Source organism: Podarcis tiliguerta, assembly GCF_965153285.1.
Source record: "Podarcis tiliguerta genome assembly, chromosome: 12".
NCBI classification, from domain to species: domain Eukaryota; kingdom Metazoa; phylum Chordata; class Lepidosauria; order Squamata; family Lacertidae; genus Podarcis; species Podarcis tiliguerta.
In genome coordinates, this window is record NC_139545.1 from 6,067,980 (window position 1) to 6,087,827 (window position 19,848).

Below are 19,848 nucleotides of genomic sequence, written 5' to 3' on the forward strand. Positions count from 1 at the left end.
AGATCACAGCAGCATTGCTCCTCCCTGGTCGCTTTTGAACAGGGTAGACGGACAAACCTAGGAACATTTGTCCTGGTTCCAGTTCAAGGTTAAAGCAGAGAGATCTTAACCACAAGACATGCGTTGCCCTGCACTGAGCGAAAAAGCCCAGTGAGGAAGGAGCAGAGAAGCTACAGGCTCTTCTCTGCTTGCTCAGTCACAATAAGCCATACTCTAGCGTTCCAAGGTGCATGGACCACTTCAATATGGCATCCCAAGAATCTCAGACACCCTGTGCTAAAACACCAAGTCATTAGTGCTAAGGGTGAGAGAAAAAATTGGAAAGGTGGAGAACTTTTTCTCAAATTGCAAGGCAGATTCCACTGGTCAGTTGCCCAAGTTTTATATTTCCCAGCACAGATTTTTCCCCCCAGTCTCCCATTCAGGGGTGCCAACTTGAACGAAATATTGTAGGGCCCCAGGTAAGCCCTGCCCAGCATACTCGATCACACAAACCATTTGAATGGCAATGCCCATCAACTTGGGGGGGGCGGCCCCCTCAAATATTTTATTGCGTTGGCTAAAGCCCCCCCACAGCTCCTAGGAATCTGCTCCTATGCTCCCAAGACTACTTCTCCACTACAAACAACAATTATTTGCCCTCTGACACTCCTTGTCCAAAGTTTTCGGATTCTTTGACAAGCTGAATTCTTAAAGATTGTGGAAAGCAAGTCTAAGGTTGCATGAAGTTCTTCTCCTCTTCCAACCTTACATTTGCAGAATATATTCTAAGTACAGCATGATTCTGGGTTTCGACGCAGGGAAATCTGAAGGGTTATTCTAAATGTTTGCGTTTCCAGATTATCAGGGTTCCCACCTGCAAAGCATGTTCTCCTTCATGGAGAGCACGTGTTGCGGTGGGGGCCGCCAGGACACTCCAAAGTTGGGGGCGGGCTAATTGACCATTGGCCACTGATGCGATTGGGCTTCCCTTGTCATTGGGAAGAAGTTAATGTTGCCATTTGTTGATTGACAGCCAGAAATGCTAAAACTCCTTGCACAAGGCTAGGGCTTCCTCTTATCACCCGTGCATCGGATTGCCTGTCGCCCCCTCCCTAGAATTAGGGTTGTTCGCTTTGACCTTGCTATGCTTCCTGACAGTAAGAGCTGTTCGACAGTGGAATTTGCTGCCAAGGAGTGTGGTGGAGTCTCCTTCTTTGGAGGTCTTTAAGCAGAGGCTTGACAACCATATGTCAGGAGTGCTCTGATGGTGTTTCCTGCTTGGCAGGGGGTTGGACTCGATGACCCTTGTGGTCTCTTCCAACTCTATGATTCTATGATTCTATGCCTGTCATGGGGTCGTATGCTTTGGAGCGGGGGCCCGGTAGGAATTTTGTCCATCTGGCTGATTGGCTGCGGCCATTTGGTTTTTGCCTACCGCGTAGCAAATCGTCACAACTTGTAAGGTTGCGGTTAGGCATTGGTTTATGGTTTGGTTGGTTGAGGGGCATGGATTGGATGTGCCTGCCCCTCTAATGCTGCTGCTGCAAGGGATTCCGTTAAAGGAATCGGGGGCTAACTATTGCTTGTCCACTCTGTCAAGGGGGCTCGGGCCATAGCAATGAGCTCCTGGTTGCATTTGGGGTGAGGGCAGGTTCCCTGCTCTGTCGCTACTCCCAAGTGTATTCCCCTTTTCTGACTTTTGCATTGTGCGGAATGTCAGTCTGTCCCCCATGGGGGGGGGGGCAGATAGTCGCAACCAGTGCCTAAGCAACCACTCACAAATTTGTATTTCAATAAAGTTGTGGCCAAAATTATGCCAAAAACCTTAAACAAAAAATTCTGTGTGATGTGTGCGTTATTGGGGTGGCCCTGGGGACCTCGACACGCAATGCAGCTTCTAAGTGCATACAGGCCTCAGATTTCCTCTTTACAAGTTGTTTAAACACAGTCAGCCTCCCAGAGTGGCTCGGACAACCCAATCAGATGTGTGGGGTACAAATAATAACATTATTATTATTTTAGATTTTCAGAGCTTAGACTTGAAAAATGCTAAAACAAGAGTGTTTTTTTTTTATTATTGCATGCTTTTGGAGCTAATGATTTCTGTGTGTGCTCATGTTATTAGGGCTGTGCTTTTTCCTGCTCTTTTATTACAGCCGAGTTTGTCTTGGATGTGCTCCAGAGTATTATTAGAATGGGTACAGGAAAATATACAAGGAGATAAAGGAAGAGATAAGGAACAAAACAGACACACCTTACCACTCTGCCAAGCCACCAAGAGCTGAGCATACAAAAATAAACTAACAGAAGCACACAGTCTTTGTTGGTGCTTTCAGACATGTATATTGTTGGATTAGCAGCAGAATGGTATCGGTCCTAATGCATGAACATCACTCCTAGCAGAGCTAGGAGGAAAGAGGTGCTCTGAAAGGAGCTCTCCATTGGCTGAGAATGTTCACTAGCCCAAGACTTGGAGGCTAGACAAGTTTCTAGGCATGATATTTGCAAAGGGAAGTTTGGGGTGTGTGGGCAGACTATGTACGTAGCTTCCTCTCAGCTGCAAATAAAACTAGCAGTCCCAGGGCCTTCTGAGTAAGACGACTGCCACTCACAAAGCGTAGAGCTTTGCATAATTCAGCTTTTCTGGGAACAGCGTTTTAATTATTCTTTAGTTTTCAACATTTTTTCTTAACTTCAGGCTGCCCACAGCCCTGCCTAGATCTCACCCTGTGCCTTTTGTGACAGGGATCCTTGCAGGGAGCAACCTGTTCATTTATCTCCCCCAGGAAATCTATTGCAATCTGGTGTCGAGATGAGATCCTACCGACTGGGTGTGTCATTTTGAAGCCCAAAAGATATAGGCATGGGGAAGACAGCACACATTAGAAATACAGTGGTACCTCAGGTTAAGTACTTAATTTGTTACGGAGGTCCGTACTTAACCTGAAACTGTTCTTAACCTGAAGCACCACTTTAGCTAATGGGGCCTCCCGCTGCTGCGCCACCGGAGCACGATTTCTGTTCTCATCCTGAAGCAAAGTTCTTAACCTGAAGCACTATTTCTGGGTTAGCGGAGTCTGTAACCTGAAGCATCTGTAACCTGAAGCGTATGTAACCCGAGGTACCACTGTACGCCCAACACAAGGAACACCAGCAATAAAATAAAATAAAAGCAAAAAGTGAAAGCCTCATTACCAACCACACATACAGTACATTTATTTGCACAAACGAGGGAGCCCTTTTTGAAAAGGGAGGGGGGGTCAATACTAACCCCCAAGGAGGGACAAAGGGTGCAGCTTTTTCCTATCACAGCTTAAGGCAATGCCTACAATACACACTTTAAAACCAGTTTGAAATTTGCCTTGTTGTCATGGCTTGGGACACGGGACTGGGGAGTGTGGTTTTATAAAGAGGCTTGAATCTCTAGCGGCATACACACCAAACATATAAAGCACGTGATCTCCCCCAAAGAATCCTGGGAACTGTAGTCTTCCCACCACAGAGCTACAATTCCCAGCACCCTTTAAAAAACTACAGTTCCCAAGGTTATTTGGGGGAAGTTGCATGCTTTAAATGTAAGGTGTGTGTGTATACAGCCAAAGGCTTTTTGGTCCTTGCACAAAACTGCCAGTGCTTGTTGTTCTTTAGAGGAAGCCAAAAATCATCCAAGCAGTTTTATATATGTGTTGAAATATGCCCTTAGGAATATCACTTGTAGAACAATCGACCGCATAGTTATGGGAACGCTTCTGATCCACCAGTCAAATGTCTCACCATCACTTTTCGACAAGCCAGTCTCCGTTCCAAATCCAATATGAGAGAAGTAGGAGTAGAAGGGAAGGGTGAAAGCGCTTTCCTTTTTTAAAAACAAACAAACAAGCAAGCAAGCAAACAAACCACAAATGCAAAAGACATCCACCACGATCTTTTTGAAGAAAGAAGAAAGAAGATGCTGTTCACAGTCAAAGACAAATGCCACGCTCATCTTCAGAACAGAAAAATCAGAAAGTTCAGGAAGAGAGATTCAAAGGTTTACTGGAGGTCAATAGCACAGGTGACAACCTTGCCAACTGCCACCTCAATAACCCCACCACGGACTAAGTGTCAAATACTGCAGCTATGAAAAGGGGGGGGGGGGAGAGGAAAGTTAGGAACCCACCATTTAAAACAGAGGGAAATGATTCATTTCCAAAAATGGGGGAGGAAAAGACCATGCTGTCTGTGAGAAGCTGGCATATTCATTCATAGGTTAGAAGAAGCTTTTGAGAAGGATTAACACAATTGATGTGGCGGAGAACATTGAGCGTAAGAGGATTAAACAATTTATCGGCCTTCGCCAAGCCGGTTGCCTCCAGATGTTTAGGATTGCAACGGCTGTGCTGGCTGATGGGAGTTGCAGTCCAAGGCCTTTGGAGGGCACCGGCTTGGCGAAGGCTGCTCTGCATCATGGGAAGACAACCAAACCAGTGGCGTAGCGTGGGTTGTCAGCACCCGGGGCAAGGCAAGTAATTTGCGCCCCCCCCGCTGCACTGCCCCTCCCCCAGATAGTCCCTCGCTCTCTCTCCGCACCGCACCACACACCTGGCACCCCCCCCCCACAGTGGGCGGCGACCCGGCGGCTCGGATTGGATTCGCACAGCCAGCACTGCAGTGAGAGAGAGTGAGTGAGCCAGGTAGGGGCAGAGAGATGCGAGTGCGAGCGCGCCCCCCCCAGATGTTGCGCCCGGTGCGGCCGGGCCCCCCCCTGCACCCCCCACGCTACGCCACTGGACCAAACCCATCTGTGGGCTGTTCAGAAAAGCGAATGATTCCTTTTAGCCCCAGGAGAGTAAATGGTGGTGTGTGTTTTGTTTTCCCTGCTCAGGAGCAAGGCACCAAACCAGCCCAGGGAGATGCAAGATTCAAGCTAACTCATCTAAAGGTAGCATATTGTAAAACAGAGCAAATGCCTTGAGGGGGAGCTTGCTTCCTGAACCTAAGAATAACTGTATCAAATATGCATTAGCAATAAGCGCCAGCTGTTGCAAGGAAACGATAAAGAGAGACGTCGAAGCAGAACCGTGGGTTCAATATGACCATCACTTTCTTTGAGGTTTGCAGGAAAGGTGCGTGTGTTTGGGCCGAGGGGATCAAAGATGTTTGTGTTCCCTCATGCCCACAAAAGCTGCACCTACTGAAATTTCTGCACATCAGGATGCTGTGGGTGGCAAAGGAGCAGATCCAGTAAGGAGAGGAAAAAAGGAAAGAGATTCTCAACGCTGAAGAACAATTTCGCCCCAAGTTACTAGGGCCAGCCCAAGACATTTTGCCATCTGAGGCAATCCACAAAATGGCATCTCCCTCCTTGCCAGGGAAGATGGGGTGAGGGAAGACCTACCTCATGAATTAAAAGGTAAAGGTACCCCTGCCCATACGGGCCAGTCGTGTCCGACTCTAGGGTTACGTGCTCATCTCGTTTAAGAGGCCGGGAGCCAGTGCTTTCCGAAGACACTTCTGGGTCACGTGGCCAGCGTGACGAAGCTGCTCCGGCGAACTGGCACCAGCGCAGCACACAGAAACGCCGTTTACCTTCCCGCTATGAAGCGGTACCTATTTATCTACTTGCATCCGAGGGTGCTTTCGAACTGCTAGGTGGGCAGGAGCTGGGACTGAACGACGGGAGCTCACCCCGTCGCGGGGATTCGAACCGCCGACCATACGATCGGCAAGTCCTAGGCACTGAGGTTTTACCCACAGCGTCACCCGCGTCCCTTATGAATTAGGAGGGAGTAAATACCTCATGAATTAGGAGGGAGTAAATATCTACATTGGGGTCTGCTGCCCCTGTGGATCCTTCTGCCTGAGGTATTTGCTTCACCTTGCCTCATAGGTGGGCTGGCTCTGCCAGTAACAATGGTCAGAGGCTAGGGTGAAACTTCTTATAGGTCATGTTCTCTCTCCCCATGAAAGTTGATGTCCTTAATTAAATGGATCAAGGTGCCCCGTTGTGCCCAGACCCTTCCATCCAAAAGTGAAAGGGCATGTTTCAGATGCTTCCCTCATGTCATGTTTCCCTGCTCACAGAAAGCCAGCATGTCGGGGAGAACAGTTCTGGCTTGTCTTGTTCCCTGACATGCTAGATTTGGATCTTTTTCATGGGGTGGGGCAATTTCCTTTCACTTGACACAGTACAGTATGGGAAGGGCTGTACAACATGACGGTTGAGCAACATGATCAACACTTCTGTTCCTAGGCACATTTACTTGGGAGTCAACTCCATTAAACCCAGTGGGACCTACTTCCGAAAAAGGTGTATGAACTCTGCTACCTGGCAAAATGCAAAAGGCTAGTCATATTTGTCTGTAACCGACAATGAGGCTATTCGAGCACAATAAATTCAAGAGTAGCTGGTCTAATCTTTCCCTCCATTAAGGCTGCTTTCCTAAGGTGTGGGAAACCCACAAGCAGTTGAAACTGTTTATCAAAATCCCAGCAGGGCTGTCAAAGGCAGGGTGCAGAGTGTTTTTGCACTCCTCTGTCCGTTTTGTGGCTTAAAAAACAAGACACAATTTGCCAGGACTTCCATCTGAAACCCTATAGAGTTGTTGACAGTTAGCATGGACAATGCTGATCTATATGGAACAATGGCCTAACTCATTTTAAAGTAGCATCTAATGTTTCTATAATTATAGGCCCCGGGACACTCTCCCAGGGCCACCTGATTGCAACCTGAAGATCACAAAATAAGTTCTTGCAGCTGCAAATCCCTTTGTTATTGGTTGATGATATGTAATTGAAACTTCTGAATCCTGTGCATGAGACTGTCCGAACCTGCTTGCGACCCAGACCAGGAACTTTTGAAAAGGGGTGTGTTCCTCTGCTTCCCTGAAAGTTTTCAAGTCAAGGACTGCTATGTGTACGTTTTTGATCACTCACGGCCCTGTGTTGCAAGGGAGGAAGATTGCAGCACAAGCTTCACCACTGTAAACACAAATTGCTCATTCCTTCCTTTTGGTCCAACCCACAGAAGCTTCTCAGCGCTCCAGCATGCTTCTGCTTGTGGGAAAACAAAACGTACCGCAATATGGTATATACCAAATGCAGAGTTTCAACTCTGCACTGCGGACATGTGAACAATGGCCGTTACTCAAGTTCAGATTGCAGTGCAGGCTGGGGGGGAAAGTTCTTTGGCAAAAATACAGTAAATCACAGGTCTGAAATCACTCCTACGAAAAATACCCCTTTAAGTCTTTGATGTGTGCTTCCTCCATCTAGGAACCAAGGCAACTTTATCAAATCAAGCTTTTCTGAAGAGAGGGGGGGGGGCTATTTTGCCATGAAAGAACAGAAAGAGAAAATGGGGTTTGACACGCAGCATTACTTCAGTTTCAAAATAATGAGGTCACTTCTCGCTGAACCTCCGATGAACACAGCACGGTTTTCAAGCCATGCTTGCCATGGCAACGTATATATACACAAATTCTTGCTCACGGTGCCTTTTTCTAAAGAAACTGCTAAGCACAAGAAGTTGCAGCAATCAAGTACCGTACTCACTTCTTGTTCCTAATGACTATTCAGAACTCTTGACCAGACAACCAAATCCTTGCCTTGATTGAAACACATGGACTAGTAGACTGCCAGGGCAATTTAAATTCGACAAGAAATTATCATTGTCCGGAGGCCCACCTCCCTCATTCATTAGCCTTAAGACTGATTAAACACGAATGCTTCCATGCAAAGGTCCTGAGAGGGCACTTACCTGTGTTGTACACACAACAACGAACACAAATGCAATTTGAGACCAGTGTGGACACTACCTGGCTGCAGAATGCTGGCATGTTAACAGGTCAAAGGGATGAGCCAGCACACAAGATGTTATCCACACATTGTGAACACACACATGAGCGCATACCTTTCAGTGGCCTCTGCATGGTAGCTCTCATATTTTGGGGCTCCCAAGTCCATGTGATATGCCCAAGACCTCCAAAATCTCAGGTTCAAACTTCATGAGAAGCTGGCTGCAGATCTGCATGTTTAATCCCGGATCGACCCAAACCACACAGAAAACAGACAGCAGAGGATCCAGATGAGAGTAAAGGGGGGAAATCAGGTGAAGGGGAGGAAAAACCCTACACACCTCAAGTGTTTTTGCCGCACAACCCAGCTCACTTTCAGTAATGGGAAAAGAGACATCAGGAGACAAGACAGTTAGGAGGAAATTGCGGACAGGAGAATGAGAATTATGCCCCCTTTGATTTTGGCTCCATCCACCCACCTTTTCTTTAAAAAAATTGTTAAGGAATTGGAGCAGATTCAGGCTTAAATGCACACATCTGCTAAGAGATAAGTAACAGAATGGGGAGCGTGGAAATATTCCTACTTATGTATACTGTTCTCGGTTGCCATTCATGGGACACTGGCCCAGATGAGACAGTTTCTGAACATATCTCAACAGCATTAGTTACATAGAAAGGTTCAAATGGTAGGCTGTGGCATCAGGATGGAGCATACATAGCATCTCTGAATATGTCCAATGGGCATTATTTTGGGCCTATAGGCAAAGGTTAACAGGATTAGCTATGGGCTTACAGATAAACAGGGAACAGTTGAGTTCAGTTTGTCCCATCATATTTTGTTTGAAAGCAGCGGTGGGGAACCTGCGGCTCTCCAGATATTGCTGGACTCCAGCTCCCATCAGGCCAGGCCAGCATGGCTAACTGTCAGGACTGATGGGAGCTGCAGTCCGGTAACATTGGGAAGGCCAAAAGGCCCCCCATTCCTGGCTTGAACCAGGAAGTCATCACAAAGCCAAGGGAAGCATGAAACACACAAGCGAAGGATAACTCCCCGCAGGTACAGCAGAAGTCGTCCCATACCTGTTCTCCAGCAGCGTCATGCACACGACCTCTCGCACGCCAGGATTGTTGGCTTTTTCGACGGAGCAGCTCTGCAGATTCCAGGTGGCCAGCCTCAGCACAGGCTTCCCATCCCGCACCCCACCAAACATCTCCACGGTGGGCCGCGTGGAGATAATCTGCGTGGGTCCCCCAGGAGGAAAATCCAAGTCCTCACTCTGGAGGCTTAGCGAGGTGGGGCTCGGGTGAGGCTTGACCATGAAGTTGAGGCCGCCATTGGTATTGGTAGAAGGAGGCCTTGAGCGCTCGGCAAATATCTGGTGCCGGATTTTGTCCAAGAACGAAGAGTTGATGCAGTCCATCTTGACCATGTCCTCAATGTTCTTGAAGGGCCCGTGCTCTCGGCGGTACTCGACAATGCCGTTGGCTATTTTTTCCGTGACGCCACGGATGCTCATGAGCTGGGCAGGGGTGGCCGTGTTGATATTGATCTTCGCAGCTGAAAGGTGGTCGAGGTTCTGGTCCTTCCGCAAGGAGCTGGGCGAGTGCTGGGCCGAGTTCCCTTTGCTGCTCACGCAGATCTCAAACTTCACCTGCTCCAGCTTGGCAGCTCCCACCCCGCTCACCAGGGCCAAGTCCTCGACCTTTTTGAAGCCCCCAATATACTCCCGGTATTCCACAATGCTCTGCGCAACCGTCCTGGTGACCCCGGGCAGAGTCATGAGCTCCTCCTCGGTGGCCGTGTTGATATTCAGCCTCTCCTGGTTCACAAGGATGTTGCTGAAGTTGCACGCCGCGCTAAATTTGCGGCTGTGGCACAGGTCTGAGGGGTCTCTGGGGATGGAGCGGTGGCAGCCAAGGTTGCCCCCCATGCTGGCTGGCTTGCTTTAGCAGCGGTGCAATAATCCACGGTCGCTCTGGAGGCGCTTGGTGGCTCTTAAGGAGACAGCTGGCCTGCACGGCGGTAGCGTGGCACTCTGCACCGTCCAGGATTCCCTCCTTAGCAGGCAGGCAACATCAGAGGCAGAGGACCTTAAGCGTCTCATTCAAGAAACTGGCGACAAAATATTCCTCCTGGGAGGGAGGGAGGGACCGAGGCGGGCTGTAAACACCGGGCTCCAAAATCAAACTTGGCAAGCGGCTGGGATATTCGCGAGCTGCTGGACGGCACTCCAAGCGCAGGGCAAAGTTAAAAATATTCCAAATACACACAGGCGCAGGCATGCGTGCCTGCAACCGAGAAGGGCAGCCGCAAAAGCTGATGGTCAACGCGCCGGCTGCAAATTTGGGAGAAAGCGCTTCTTGCTCTGGTTTCTGCCCCGGATCAGCGGCTGCAGCGCGGAGCGGGCGCGCGATCCCGGCGTCCCTTTGCCAAGAAAAAAGCTGCGCTTAGCGGAGCATCGCGCCGGGCTGCAGCCGAGGCTGGGCAAGCCGTGCGCGCTTCCTTTCCTTGCGCGGCGTCCCCTCCTCACGTGCGGCTTCCTTTCCTTCCTCTCTGCCCGCCGATTTCCCCACCGCGTTGCTTTTTGGCCAAGCCAGGAAGAAGGAGGAGAAATGGGGCGCTCGGAAGGGAAGCGCCGTCTTCCTCCGGAGGGCTTGTACCGCTCGACCAACCACTCCCCCCCGGGCGGCCCTATTCCGCTCCGGCTCCTACGAGATGGGGGGTCTCCGCTGCTATCCTCCAGCCGCGCTCTGCTCCCTCCGCCGGCGCGCCCGGCTTGTTATGAGCCGGGGATCAGCAAAGCGCCGCGGCCAAGGACCGGGCGCTCGGCCCGCCCTCTCGGCAAGGCGGAGCCGCTGGGGCTGCTACCTTCGGGGGCGGAGAGTCGCCTCACGCCCAGCTGCGGGAGGGAGAAGCCAGCCTTTGCCTTCCACTTGTTCCCCAAGCCAGGAAGGAGCGCCTCGTCCTCCCCTCGGGCAACCTCGCCGATTTTTACGCACGGCGTGACTGGGGCGCATCACAGCGAAGGCATGCGCTGGGAATGCGCGCGGCAAAGGCGCAAATCCCGCGGCTTCCAAAGTAGAAGACGGGATGCCTCTTTTGACTCGCCTCTTTTTTTTCTTGTGCTGCAGGGTTAGAGCTACTCGTGAAGGAAATAGAAGGTGAAGGAGTGCCTTCCATCAGCTTGGGCTGTTGGCCCAGCTGCGCTCCTATCTGGGCAGGGATTGCCTAACTTCTGTGGTCTGTGCTCTATTAATCTCTAGGCTGGATTACTGCAACGTGTTATAACAACAACAACAACAACAACAATTTATTATTTGTACCCCGCCCATCTGGCTGGGTTTCCCCAGCCACTCATATACATGGAGCTGCTTCTGAAGACGGTTCCGAAACTTCACCTGGTGCTGAACAAAGCAGCCAGGTTGCTCAGTTTGAACATATTACACTGATTCTGCCCCAACTGCACTTTCCAGGCTCAGTTTAAATGCTGGTTTTGACCTATAACGCCTTAAACGGCTCAGGACCACAATACCTCCAGGACAGCCTCTCCCCAGATGAACTGAACCAGACCCTGCAACCATCATCTGGGGCCCTTCTTTGTGTGCCTCCTCCTCCTCCACAAAGAAGTCCAGAAGGTGGCAACACGAGAAAGGGCCTTTTCTGTGGTGGCTCCCTGCTTGTGGAATGCTCTTCCCAGGGAGGCTTGTCTAGCGCCTTCATTACATATCTTTAGGGGCCATGCAAAAACATTCCCATTCTCCCAGGCCTTTGGCTAATTTAATAATCTATGGCCCTTTAAACTGGGTGGGAGTGGGTATTGGTTTTCTTCATTATTATGGTATGTATTTTTGTGTTTTTGTATTGTAAACTGCTCTGTGATCTTCGGATGAAGGGCAGTATAGAAATTTAAATCAACAACAACAGCAATAGAAGAAATAAATAACCAGTATTTATTTAAGCATAAAAAGCCACAAGTGCAGACAAAATAACAGGGTATTTGTTTCTTAACAGTTAAAGCTTTTGGGCCTTACTGAATAAAATCTAACCCCATCCAAAAACTTAACAACAAACTCTGCTGCGGCAGGTACACTTAGCTATTTCTAAGTCCTATGATTAATTTTGAAAAGGGCAGAATGCAAATCTGTTTTGGAGACAGTGGTGTGCCTTGTACTGGCTTGTGGTGTAAATTAACTGACCCGTTTTATGCATTTGTCTGTTTTTAGAGCTGGAAAGCCCCCCAAAAGAGAGAGACATTGGAACTCAATGCCACAAGGGGTTGTTTCCAAATCAGAATGCTCTACAAATATAATGTCTTCATGTCTGGATTCGGATCTGAATATCACTGAGCAGCTCTGGGTAAGCGGTTGTGCACCAGCCTAGCCTACCCCCACCTGTTCGTTGGAAGGATAAAATAAATAACCTCACCTATGATGCCCTGAGGGACGTGGGTGGCACTGTAGGGACATGGGTGGCACTGTAGGGACATGGGTGGCGTTGTAGGGACGTGGATGGCGCTATGGGTTAAACCACAAAGCCTAGGACTTGCCAATCAGAAGGTCGGCAGTTCGAATCCCCACGACGGGGTGAGCTCCCGTTGCTCGGTCCCTGCTTCTGCCCACCTAGCAGTTCGAAAGTACATCAAAGTGCAAGTAGATAAATAGGTACCGCTCTGGCAGAAAGGTAAATGGCGTTTCCGTGCGCTGCTCTGGTTCGCCAGAAGCGGCTTAGTCATGCTGGCCACATGACCCGGAAGCTGTATGCTGGCTCCCTTGGCCAATAAAGCGAGATGAGCACCGCAACCCCAGAGTCGGCCACGACTAGACGTAATGGTCAGGGGTCCCTTTACCTTTATGATGCCCTGAGCTTCTTGGACAAAGAGCAGAGTGCAGATGTGATTTGTAATCATTATCAATAGGCGCATTCAGATTAACATCTGGTGCGGTGAAGTCATTCCAGGGTGAATTTTTGGAATGGGTGTGATTACGCATGTGCCTATGGTGTCACATTGCAAAGAAGTCGTGAGGTTGCAGCTGACTCCCTCTGGTTCCCGTTACACCTGACAAAGAAATTCCTGGTGAGGTTTCCTGTTTGTTAAGAACTGCAGCAGGACTCCGGAGTACTTATCTTTCTTCTCTGGATGCCCAAAGATGAAGGGTATAATTTTCATTACGCATTTCCTTTTCAGGTCCCCTGCCAAGCGGAAGCAACAATAACAAGAAGTTTTAAATATATATATATATATATAAAATTCTTGGCATTCCGTCAGAAAATGTGGTGCGGGGAAAATTGTGAGTGGGAAAATGAGTTATAATACTTCACATTTGTTATGTAATGCTCTGCCTTTTCAAAGCATTGAGTAGATACAAGCTAATTAATAGCATTCTGAAGCTATGCTAATTGAATTTAGTAGTCTTTCCACAAGGGAATTGTACTTAATCACTTGGGGGGGGGGGGGTTGTGTTTTATATGGTTTCAGCATTTGAATAGCAGCGTTTGGACTGGTTTATTGGCATTCATCAGCACTTTGAAGTTAGAGAGCTAATACCATGATTTAGAAATCAACATGTTTTCCGGTAACCTGGGATAGAGAAGGCAGCTCCCCGATCTCAAAAAACAAATATAATTTTGAATACCTATATCTTGATGTGTCTGTGCAGGATCTGCCCCTTATTGTGCTTGGGGTAGGGAATCAAGCCTGTAATATAAGCACAATCACCAGACTTAACACATACACAAAATGTGTATTTTTTGGCCCCTGGGAATATTTGGGGAGGAGATGTGAGCTCTAGGACCCTGCTAGTGCCCTTGCATCTCCTTCTTCAAGTCTGGCGAGGGCTTGTTGTTGTTTAGTCGTGTCCGTGACCCCATGGACCAGAGCACGCCAGGCACGCCTGTCTTCCACTGCCTCCCGCAGTTTGGTCAGACTCATGTTTGTAGCTTCGAGAACACTATCCAACCATCTCGTCCTCTGTCGTCCCCTTCTCCTTGTGCCCTCCATCTTTCCCAACATCAGGGTCTTTTCCAGGGAGTCTTCTCTTCTCACGAGGTGGCCAAAGTACTGGAGCCTCAGCTTCACAATCTGTCCTTCAAGTGAGCACTCAGGGCTGATTTCCTTCAGAATGGATCGGTTTGATCTTCTTGCAGTCCATGGGACTCTCAAGAGTCTCCTCCAGCACCAGAATTCAAAAGCATCAGTTCTTTGGCGATCAGCTTCCATACATCACTGGCGAGGGCTAGGGGGGCATCAAATTTGTACAGGATGCCATGGCACCCAAGTCTACCACTGGTTGCACCCTCCTGGAGTCTTCTTGCCTGAGTAAAATGTGTTCTTGAACTCTGATAATGCTTCTTACTTCCCTGGGTAGAGGATGTGGGGGTCGGGGCGAGTGTGTGTGTGTAGAAACTAACATATTGTAAAAAAGTAAAATTTACATTTCTTGCTTGCCCACTTCTGCCTCTGTTCTTGCCCACCAAATACCGTACGCCTGGACCCCTCGCCCCCCCCCATGGTTGCCCACCCCTGGGCTATTAGAACAACTTAACAGTAAGTCTGAAAATTGTGCAGTAACGAAGCATAACAAAACAAAACATAGCAAAGTAATAAGGCCCATCTCTACATTCTTAACTAGTGTTGGTTTCACATTTGACAGATACCTTCCACCAAGAGAACTTGAAATGTTTCCCTATTGTTAGTTATGTGAGGGGAATTTCCTGATCTGGACCTTGTGCAAAGTATGAAATCAATAAGCTCTCCACACCCAGAAAGTTCAAAGTTCTACTGCAAACTGTCTTTAAACTTGTTACCAAAAAAAGTTGTATGTACAAATCAACACATTGCTCTTAAACAGCTAGCGCTACAGTCCAGTTTTTGTTGTTGTTGTTAAGTTCCTTACTTGTTAATATAGTCCAAGAACTATTCTTTCTCTAAACCCAGAAAGAGATTCAGATAAGCCAAGTTGCTTGTTCAATATAGTGGCAGCTTCTGAGAGAGACCCAGAGTCCCAGGGATGAGTCATCACTTAACATAAACACTGAATTGAAGTCTCCACCCCGCTTTGTTGCAGCTTTTGTTGCAGAAGCATCTCTGCAGAACGGACATTCTGTGAATGCGATACTCCATTATCACAACCAGTGATGCAAGGCAGTTGAGAAATCACTGTTACTGGGCAAAGCTCCTGAAATATTGTCTTGTAACTGACTCTCTTCAGAAGACAGCTCAAAGGAATCGAGAAGACAGCTCAGATGCAGCAACATCCATAAAAACGTTCGTATCTTTTGTTGATCTGGCCTATCAACTGATCAGCTCGTTCTCAGAAACTGATGCGTTTCTTACTTAAGTCTTTTCCCAGCCGTTAACAATGTTACATAAAAGAAAAGAAAGCTAAAGGAGCCTTTAGGTATTATTCCACAATGATAAGAAGTGCCCACAACTTAACCATTCGGTTCAAATCCACACTTGAATTTTATGCTTGGTACTATGTGCAGTTAGTAGCTTATCTCCCAGCTATACTGTGAAAATAACAAACAAAGTTGTTTAGAGATGAGTTGTTGTTGTTATTATTATTACTTATTTATACCACCCTTCATCTGAAGATCACATTTAGGCTCAAAAACCAAGGAAGAGTCTTGTGGCACCTTAAAGACTAACCAATTTCCCAGTACATTTCCAAGCACAATTCAAAGTGTTGGTGCTGACCTTTAAAGCCCTAAACAGCCTCGGTCCAGTATACCTGAAGGAGCGTCTCCACCCCCATCGTTCTGCCTGGACACTGAGCTCCAGCTCCGAGGGCCTTCTGGCGGTTCCCTCACTGCGAGAAGCGAAGTTACAGGGAACCAGGCGGAGGGCCTTCTCGGTGGTGGCACCCGCCCTGTGGAACACCCTCCCACCAGATGTCAAAGAGAACAACAACTATCAAACTTTTAGAAGACATGTGAAGGCAGCCCTGTTCAGGGAAGCTTTTAATGTTTAATAGACTATTGTATTTTAATATTCTGTTGGAAGCCACCCAGAGTGGCTGGGGAAACCCAGCCAGATGGGCAGGGTATAAATAATAAATTATAATTATTATTATTATTATTATTATTATTATTATTATTATTATTATTTATGGTTAGTCATGTTTGTCTCCTCATCAGTGAGTACTAAGCACAATGGCTTTGTAGTTTCAAGCTTCTGAATGCCCATTGCTGGAACCTTTGGGGTGCAGAGGTCCTCTTGTGAATTTCCCACAGGTCAGCCACTGTGAGAACAGGATTCTGGACTAGATGGGCCTTGGGCCTGATCTAGCAGGCTTTTCTTATGTTCCTATGTTGCCCTGAAGTTTGACACAAAAGCCAGGTTCTTCAGACCTCCCCATGACTGGAGTTGCATTGCGATGGCAGTTTGGGCAGATCTATGCCAGTGGTTCTCAAAGGGTTTGATGCGCCACCCTGGCGTGGCAGGGGAGAGTGGCAAGTGGGGCAGGAAGATTCAAGGGCAATCAAAGAAACATTTAAACGTTTCAGTCTAGTCTAGTTTCAAAATAATTTTGGGGGATATACATCCAGAAACTGTATCCACACCTGGCAATTCTTCTACAGTTCTCTGTGACACCTTGTTATGAACAGGGATTTTCAACTCTGACAAATGTGAAAGATCAGAAAAGAGAAAGGCTGATGAGGAAATGAGAATTTGTCTCAAATTAGGCCTAATGTAAATGAGATTACCTGGTAAAAGCAAGCTCACACCGTTCATTGAGCTTGTATAGATACTAAAGGTACATATGTAAGAGGCTTGTTTATGATGATATTTTGGGAGTGTTTCATGTGCTTATGTAGCTGCATTGTTTTATAGTTCCTCGATGTCCCATAATCATTTTATAAAAGTAGTTGTCTTCTGTGCCATAAATTAATCGCTGCTAAAAGTTGTTCCTTTTTGCTGTCCGGTGTATTTCTTATCAATAAAAACATTTGGTGTTTTGCGAGCAAATTTTTATTCTGAAAGTGTGGCCTGGAGAAAAAAATGAAAACCACTGGTCTAAGTTTAATAATAATAATAATAATAATAATAATAATAATAATAATAATTTTATTTATTCCCCACCCTCCCCAGCCAAGACCGGGCTCAGGGCGGCTAACACCAGGTGTAAAAACAATTGATTAAAATAAAACTTAAAAACAAGATTAAAATACAACATTAAAATGCAGCCTCATTTCAGTAGAAACTCAAATCAAAAACATTTTGGGGATGAAAAAGTCAAATCTTCACCAAGGCCAACTATCCAGACTGGTCCTACGTGGGCCAGAAAAAAGCCAGGGAAGTCCCCAAGTAGGAGTTCCATCACAGAAGGAGAAAGGAAAATGGAAAGATGGGGTGGGGATCAAGTTGATTCCAAGCCAAAAGCCAGGCGGAACAACTTTGTCTTACAGGCCCTGCAGAAAGAAATCAGATCCTGCAGGGCCCTGGTCTCATGAGAGAGAGCGTTCCATCAGGCAGGGGCCAGTGTTGAAAAGGCCCTGGCTCTGGTTGAGGCTAATCTAACTTCCTTAGATTCCTTAGAGCCAGTGTGGTGTAGTGGTTAAGAGCGGTAGTCTCGTAATCTGGGGAACCGGGTTCGAGTCTCCGCTCCTCCACATGCAGCTGCTGGGTGACCTTGGGCTAGTCACACTTCTCTGAAGTCTCTCAGCTCCACTCACCTCACAGAGTGTTTGTTGTGGGGGAGGAAGGGAAAGGAGAATGTTAGCCGCTTTGAGACTCCTTAAAAGGGAGTGAAAGGCGGGATATCAAATCCAAACTCTTCCTCTTCTTCTTCTTAGGGCCCGGGACCTCTAGGGTATTGCTATTTATGGACCTTAAGGTCCTCCGTGGGGCATACCGGGAGAGGCAGTCCCATAGGTACAAGGGTCCTAAAGGAGTAGGAATGCTGAGAAGCCCTTTAGGCGGGTGGGAGATTCACATTCAGCTCACAGAACTGAGTTTCTGCGGCAGCAGTGGGGAAACTTTTTCAGCTGAAGAGCTGCATGAGCCTGGAGGCAACCTCCTTGGGGTAGAGGCAGAGTGGTGAATGTCCGGGGGGGGGGGTGTACGGCGATGTCACCCCCCCAGGGATGACGCCCAGGGCGCTCCGCCCCCACCGCCCCCCTTCCTCTGCCACTGCCTTGGGGTCCAGAGGGGGGAAAATGGGCAGAGTGAGAGGTACGGCCCTTTATTTTGTCTCTGCATGGAGCCCATAGCTTGAGCCTCTTGCAATAGATTTTTAAAATAAAATTTTTATTAAACATTTTCTTGGTTTACAAAAGTACGTGCACTGTCTCTTTGCCGCATTGCGCCTCTTATGTCCTCAGTTTTGAGCTCAGTTTTGAGCCGCCGACAAAGATATGCAGACATAAGCGCTCTGTGCACAGCTGTAATAGTTCTCAGTCTGTCATTCTGGAGCAGGGCTGCTCATCCAAGTGGCGAAGACTTTCCAGAGCCATTTACGTTCTGACTCAAGGAACGAGGCAGTTGAGCAGCTCGGCAGCTGTATCCATGACTGAGCAGCCCTTTTTAGGATCCACTCTGCTCACCCTGAAAAGGGGGAGGGGCTAGAAAAGTGCCCTAAACATAGTCTGCCTCCCTTTCTCCCTGACTGGAAAGACTGTTTAAAGGCAAATTTTTAAAAATGTTGTATAAACACCAACAATTGGGAAACGCTGGCCTGCGAGCGCTCCAACTGGAGAACAGCCATTACCAAAGGTGTCATGAGCTTTGAAGACACTTGAACTCAGAACGCAAGGGAGAAACATGCTAAGAGGAAGGCACGCTTGGCAAAGCCACACCGTGATAAACCCCCAAACGGAAACCAATGTCCCTGCTGTGGAAGGACGTGTGGATCCAGAATTGGCCTCCACAGTCACTTACGGACTCATTGTTAAAACCATGTTCATGGAAGACAATCTTACCTGTCTACGAGAGATTGAAGAAGAAGAAGAAGAAGAAGAAGAAGAAGAAGAAGTCTCTCTGTGTCTCTCTGTATGTGTTTGTTTAGGAGTTGTAAAAACCTCTGGTGTTTGCATAGCTTGACTGTAGCTCTACAAAGATTAGGGTCACATGTGTTGCTCTGTCTACTTTTGTTTTTAGCCTCCCCCCCATGTGGCCCCTGGACAGCCACTCATGGTAGGATGCAGCCCTCCGAATGAACAACGTTCTGTGTGCTGCCTACCCGTTTCCTATCAGTAAGGTGTTCCTCTCATGCGGTTAGATTTAAATCTCCATTTGTCACAAAAGAGTATCTGCGAAAGGTTGAGATAAATATATCTGACTGAGAAGGAATGACTCAGTTAGCTGGTTCAATCTACAACTCCCGTGCAAGGAAAAAAACCCAAAACAATATTCTGCAGCAGGGAAAGTAGAATGTTGCAAAATTCATAAGTAATGGGAAAGTTCATAATTCTTTCTTCTGTTTTTACTCTTTTGCAAAAATTATTCTGCTTTTGGCAGGTGGGGGGAGGGTACTGGGAATGTTATCCAGCAGTCTGTTAAATTTCACCAGGGCCCCAAAATTTTGAAGCATACCTCTGCAACCATGAAGGGTAGAATCTTCCTTTAAAAATAACAGGGAATTCCAGGAAAACGCACAAAACAAAAATGAAAGTATCACCCTACTACAGGTCAATATGAGGTGGCTGCCCACCTTTAAAAACTTTCCTTAGCGTGAATGACATTGAACCGAATAGGACTTACTCTGGAACAGGGAATAGGGCCATGCTCACATTTCTGTTTAAGGTGAACTCTCTAAGTTTGCAATGCTGGATTTGTAAATCTGTGTTCGTGTGACTTTATCCAAAATGCATAGGTGTCCAGTACTTGGTCATAAGATACTGCTGTTTGTTACATTGTTTCTCAGACTAGCTTCATGACAATTGGAGTTCCTTATGCTGTTCCTTAACAGGACGCGGGTGGTGCTGTGGTGTAAACCACAGAGCCTTGGGCTTGCCAATCAGAAGATCGGCAGTTCGAATCCCCTTGACGGGTTGAGCTCCCATTGTTCGGTCCCTGCTCCTGCCCACCTAGCAGTTCAAAAGCACGTCAAAGTGCAAGTAGATAAAGAGGTACCGCTCCGGCGGGAAGGT

General features: G+C 47.6%; 2 protein-coding genes across 2 annotated transcripts in view; both read right to left on the reverse strand.

Annotated features, from left to right (window-relative positions):
- The window catches only part of EEPD1 (endonuclease/exonuclease/phosphatase family domain containing 1), a 67,986-nt gene extending 58,278 nt beyond the window's left edge, over positions 1-9,708 (reverse strand). Inside the window, exon 1 of the mRNA XM_083407083.1 lies at positions 8,838-9,708. Within this exon, the coding sequence (XP_083263209.1) occupies positions 8,838-9,688 (851 nt within the window). The 5' untranslated portion in view covers positions 9,689-9,708. The remainder of the gene's footprint in view (positions 1-8,837) is intronic.
- Positions 1-19,848, reverse strand: part of ANLN (anillin, actin binding protein) — a 495,425-nt gene that overhangs the window by 133,647 nt on the left and 341,930 nt on the right. The gene's annotated exons all lie outside the window — the stretch shown is intronic.